We start from the raw sequence: 6,137 nt of genomic DNA, 5'->3' as shown, positions 1-6,137 counted from the left end.
CATGGGGGCAGCCATCTTTTTGGTTGAAAGGAGGTGACAAGGAGCAGGAGACACAGTTCCAACTGTCCTGTTTCCTGATTACCCCTCCCAGCTGCACACGCTAGGCTTCAAATGGCAAATTCAAAATGTAAAAAAAAAAAAATTGCACCAAAACAGCAGAACGAGAGCAACAACATCAGAAATCCCATCATGCTTTGCACAGCATCAGGGGAAAAAAGCCCGGGCAGTTTTCTTCTGTGCAGCTAAAAATGAGGCTTGGATAAGAGAAACAAAGTTCTGATACTGTGAAACTGTTAAAGAAACACCAGGCCTTTTCAGTGCTGCTGAGTCGATTTTTAGTCCGGAGGTTCACTTTAAAAAAATAACTCATTGCATTCAGTTCACCTCTACGTATTGCAAGGATTAAAAAGGTACTCCGAGCACCTCTCATGGGCATCCCTTTAAAGGACTTACGAGGCCTGATTTTTAAAAAATAAACAAAAAAAAGTTAGATACCTGTGTGTTTTTGTAAGGCACGGAGGACGCCGTCCGCGCCCTCCGTGCCGTTCCGCCGGGTCCCCGCTGCTGAATATCCCCCCGAACGACCCCCGACCCGGGTCGGGCTCTCCAGCCTTTACCAAGATGGCCGCCGGAGCTGGCCGCGGCTGCGCAGTCCGCATAGCCACGAGTGCGGCTGCGCAGCTCTAAGGCCAACTCCCTGATCCACGCTACTGTTACGTGGATCGGGGGGTTGGCCTTAGAGCTGCGCAGCCGCACTCGCGGCTATGCGGACTGCGCAGCCGCGGCCAGCTCCGGCGGCCATCTTGGTGAAGGCTGGAGAGCCCGACCCGGGCCGTGCGGTCGGGGGGATATTCAGCAGCGGGGACCCGGCGGAACGGCACGGAGGGCGCGGACGGCGTCCTCCGTGCCTTACAAAAACACACAGGTATCTAACTTTTTTTGTTTATTTTTTAAAAATCATGCCTCGTAAGTCCTTTAAGACAGACGACTTCCAACAAAGTCGTGCTATGACCCCTCTAGAGGAGCCTCTTGCAATGGCCATGCGTGTCACTTCCTCTTCCTGCTCCATTTAGTGATGCACTTCTCTAACAGAGCAGACAGGGGTGACCCGGAAGTTATAACATAGCCAAGATGGCAGCCACGATTTTTAAATTGAAATTGAATGAAAACTATTTGGTGTAAAACAGCGATTCAGGCATCAAATGAAAGAGGGGAGCACAGGCTACAGAAAGGTATGCGTCTTTAAATACTTTGCAGTAATGGTTGGAGTCTTAAAAGCATGCCCATGAGAGGTGCTCGGAGTCCCTTTAATGGCAAAAATTACCGCAGCATTCAGGAAACGATCAGGTGCAGGATTGTGCCATTAATGGGCACCTTACGTCTCTTGCCCTGTAAAGCTAAGTACAGCCACAGAAAGGAGAGGGTTTCTGGACAGTCAAATGGCAACGGTGTAATTTATCAGTTTTACGAATGAATAACAGCAAATTAGAAATGTAACAACATTAACTACCTAGGAACCACCTAACACCAATGAGCGTGGCCGCGACGGCAGCCCCAGGACTACCTAACGCCAATTGGTGTCAAGTCCTGGGGCTGCAGTTTCACAGGGAACGGCCGCGTTCCCTGCCACTTCACGCAACGGAGTTCCACGATTAGCCTGCTAGCCGCCGATCGCGGCTAGCAGGTGTTTGTAAATGAAAGGGGAAAGAAATCCCCTTTGTTTACATCCGTACAGCCGGGATCACCGTCCTCTCATAGGCTGATGCCTATGAGAGGCGGAACAGGACGGATCGCCGTCCTGTTTCATAAAGATCATGGAGGGAAGGAAGGAAGAGGAGGGAGGGAGAAAAAGAGAAACAGCCTCACAGAGGCTTAGAAGGGGGAAAAAAAAAGGCCACAGCGATCGGACACCTCCGGTGGCATGTCCCATAAGGGACAAAGAAAAAGGAGGCGAGTCCGATCGCTGGGCTCCATAGCTGGGCTGTGCAGGAGGCTGAAAAGCCAGAACAGCCTAACAAAAAAGAGCCTGGTCGTTAGGGAGGGTTAACACTGCGGTCATCAAGTGGTTGATTGCAAAAAGACCTATCCAGCACCAATGTACATTAATTGCATTTTTTTTAACAAAAGCAGAAAATTTCCGTTTACTGTGAGGCTGGTAAGATCGTGTTACTATAGCAAGTAATATTGCAGCATCTTTGAATCACATATACAATGTATTTAAAATCATACATTGCATTTTGCCACCCCTTCTATAAAAAGTTCACAGTCTAAAGTCACCTAGTTTATTAAAGGGAATCTAAAGTGACAGGTATATGGAGGCTGCCATATTAAATTTCCTTTTAAACAATACTAGTTGCCTGGCTGTCCTGCCGATCCCATGCCTCTAATAAAATTTAGCCATAGACCCTGAACAAGCATGCAGATCAGATGGTATCTGTAGAGTAGCTGCATGCTTGTTTCAGATGGGTGATTCAAACACTACTGTAGCCAAAGAGATCAGCAGGACTGCCAGGCAACTGGGATTGCTTAAAAGAAAATATATATGGCAGCCTCCATATACCTCTTGCTTCAGATTTCTTTTAAGGTTCAGATACTTAGTGTTCATACATAGTATGTATAAAAACAAAACAAAAAAAAAAACAGTGAGATTGGGGATAAGATGGTACTTTTTAGAATACACATGGTAGCCACATTTGAATGGTAAAATATTAATTTTGAGGTCTTTTTTTTTTTTTTTTTTTTTTTTTTTTTTGCATACAAGTAAATGATTAGTTACTCCTGGCAGCACCCCAAGGTTTTCACCCCTGCCAGATTGTTTTTGTAGTTTGCAAGTTATATGAATGATTTATAGAAATCCACTCTATTCCTATGCCAGACCAACAAAACAAGAAGGAACTACGTCAAATGCTTTTGGTTATTTCTCTGCTGTAGTACTGAACAGTACTAAGGAAGACTGTCAAACAAGGAATTCTCAAGCTAAAACAATGACAGCTAAATTCATTTCAGAAACTATTTTGTAAGTATGTTACAAAAATAATTGTAAGTTACCGATTTGTGACATTTAGGTGATCCATTGAGGGGGAAAAAAAAGTGGACAATCACTGTTCAGAAACCCAAGGCAGACATCCACATTTAGGTCTCAGGAAATCACTCTGGCAAAGCTTTGTCCATATGGCACATTGACTTGTAGGACTTGGCAAATTAGTGGAATGTTCATACATTACAGTCCTCCATAGCAGACATATTTCACTTCTAAATACTCGTCAATGCCATACTTGGATCCTTCTCTGCCAAGGCCAGACTGCTTGACTCCACCAAATGGACACTCCACTGAGGAAAGTAATCCCTCATTAACACCAACCATGCCCACTTCCAAGCGTTCAGCCACTCTCCAGATCTGTGCCGGGTCCTGGGAGTAAAAATAACCTGAAGCCAAATAACAAAAGCATATATTACTGTATGTGCAGCACTTACTACATTATAAAACCCAAAAGTAATATTTGTGCTTTAAAGGATACCCCAACTGAAATGTGACATAATGAGATAGACGCGGGTATGTACAGTGCCTAGCACACAGATACCTATGTTGTGTTACATAGTTACATAGTTATTTTGGTTGAAAAAAGACATACGTCCATCGAGTTCAACCAGTATAAAGCACAACACCAGCCTGCTCCCTCACATATCCCTGTTGATCTGCCTGAAAGAGTTAAATATAAGGTATGCAAGTGGCTGACTCAGTCTTGACTCAGACAGGAAGTGACTACAGTGTGACCCTCCCTGATAAGAAATTCCAACTATAAAACACTTTCCTAGCAGAAAATGGCTTCTGAGAGCAAGAAAGAGGTAAAAAAGGGGAATTTCTTATCAGTGAGGGTCACACTGTAGTCACTTCCTGTCTGAGTCAGGACTGAGTCAGCCACTTACATACCTGATATTTAACTCTTTCAGGCAGAGAAGGAAAAAAAGGAACACAGCATAGTTATTTGTGTGCTAGGCACTGTACATACACATGTCTATCTCATTATGTCACATTTCAGTTGGGGTATCCTTTAAGAAAACCCGAGGCAAAAGGATAAATAAAAAAATAAATATATAAAATAAATAAAAATAAAAGTACTTTAAGAGAGACCAAGGTGGGCTCATAAGATAAAGAAAAAAAAAAAGTAAGCTACCTGAGCGGATCAGGTAACTTCAAAAACCGCCGTTCCTGTGGGCCGCAATGGTCACGATGCTGAAATGAGAGACTGTCTCACCCACCTCTGGCAGAGGCTTCCCACATCCTTCTGGAGACCAGTGCCCATCCTGTACATCACAGCAGGGCTCACCTTCATGACCGAGTGTGAACATGCTGCACCTGGGCGAGTATGACCGCACCTGTGCAGTAGCACCGAGCTGCGCAAGGATGATTGACTCCGGCTTTCTGCATGGGCACAGCAATGCTTGTGCAGGCGCAGTGCAGCTGTGCTCGTACATGAAGAGCAGCACAGCCACATAACATATCTGACGAGCTCTAGGATATGTTGAGGGAGTCTGCTAGGAGGATGTGAGGAGCCTCTGCTTTCTTGCATAAGTATCTTCACATTTTTTTTTTTTGCCTCGGGTAGACTTTTAGGCCCGCTAAGGCTAGTTTTTTTTTGTAAAGAGTAACTGTCAGGCTGCAAAAGCTAATTTAAACCTCTATTCTCCTGTGTTAAACTGTTTAGGAGGAAGCCAAAAAGGCAATACTGAAGTTAAAAATCTCTCTTACTTTTGATGTGTGCTAAACAGCAAGGCTGTTATTCCCAAGCTCATAAGGAGGACGACAGGCCGCATAACATACTGCAAAGCATTCTGGGGCTGCTTCTCCACAGTGCACTACCTTGGGTCCTCCCCTTCATGTTCCTATCACGCCCTAAGGCTGTGAGAAGTTACAGGCTCATGTTACAGCAGCCTAAACTCACAGCACTGAAAAATCACAGGGCACAAGTTCTTAGAGTATACTGCATGAGTCCGCTATTGTTCCTAGCCACATGGCTAATTAATATTCACTGCACAGTAGTGTTGTCCGATCATGAACCATTAGGATCTTTTTTTGTGAGTCGAATCATCAGGAAGCAGGGAGGACATGACATCACAATTGGCTTCATAGGAGACAGACAAACATGGAACCTGCCATGAGCTGTCAGGAGCATCATTCTCTGCAAATACTATATAAAAATTCTGTGAAATCTAAACATGGACAGTGAAATGCATATGTAATGTAAGTACAGCCAATCTTTAGCTACTGATATATGTGTTTTTTTTCTCTGAGACCTTATACCTAACAGCTCCTCTTTAAACTAATTTACCTCCCCCACTCTCCCAGTAGTTATTTAAATATTAAAAGATGTTTAACCACATGAGGACCAGAGGTTTCTACCCCCTAGTGACCAGGCTATTTTTTTACAGTTCGGCACTTCACAACTTTAGCGGGTTATTGCTCGTCATACAACTTAGCACTCAAATGAATTTTACCTCCTTTTCTTCTCATAAATAGAGCTTTCTTTTGGAGGTACTTGATTGCTGCTGCGATTTTTAGATTTTTTTTTTAATAAATAAAAAAAGTACCAATTTAAAAAAAAAATTGTTTTTATTCTCCTCCCCCTTCCCCTTTAATTTGGTCCTAGACTATGATACATACACCACACCATACATACACAGGCATATGCCTATAATATGGATTAGATTGTGAGCCCATCCGAGGGACAGTTAAGTGACAGATCGCAGTGCGATATAAATTTTTTTGTTAGAAACGTAAGCCACAGCCTGCCTGCTTCGATCGTGGGCTGACAGGCTGATTGCTCTTGGCCCGCTTTGTTTACAGATGGGAGCTCGCACAAGCTCTCGTCTAATCTCGCTCCTCGCAAGATGATGGAACAACTGATCCTCTCTGCTGCCGCCGATCCGCTTTAGTCGGTCTGCAGCAAGTTAAAAGGGCTTTATGTATACTTTACTTTCAAACGGTTGTGATAACATGAAATCTAAAGTGGGATGTAGCTGGTACATTGCTCACTGGACAAAGATAAAAAGTTCTCTCCTTTCACAAAAGATCCAAACTTCTGTAAACAGGAAGTGGCTTGATCTCCTGAACAGCTAATCAGTTTTCAGAGACGTTC

The 6,137-nt window shown here is 43.9% G+C and overlaps 1 protein-coding gene across 1 annotated transcript in view; it reads right to left on the bottom strand.

Annotated features, from left to right (window-relative positions):
* Window positions 1-946: 946 nt before the first annotated feature.
* Window positions 947-6,137, bottom strand: part of ALDH5A1 (aldehyde dehydrogenase 5 family member A1) — a 32,437-nt gene continuing 27,246 nt past the window's right edge. Inside the window, exon 10 of the mRNA XM_068234655.1 lies at window positions 947-3,426. Within this exon, the coding sequence (XP_068090756.1) occupies window positions 3,221-3,426 (206 nt within the window). The 3' untranslated portion in view covers window positions 947-3,220. The remainder of the gene's footprint in view (window positions 3,427-6,137) is intronic.

The sequence above is a fragment of the Hyperolius riggenbachi genome, chromosome 5 (genome assembly GCF_040937935.1).
Source record: "Hyperolius riggenbachi isolate aHypRig1 chromosome 5, aHypRig1.pri, whole genome shotgun sequence".
Lineage (NCBI taxonomy): Eukaryota > Metazoa > Chordata > Amphibia > Anura > Hyperoliidae > Hyperolius > Hyperolius riggenbachi.
This window is presented reverse-complemented; position numbering and strand designations above follow the sequence as displayed.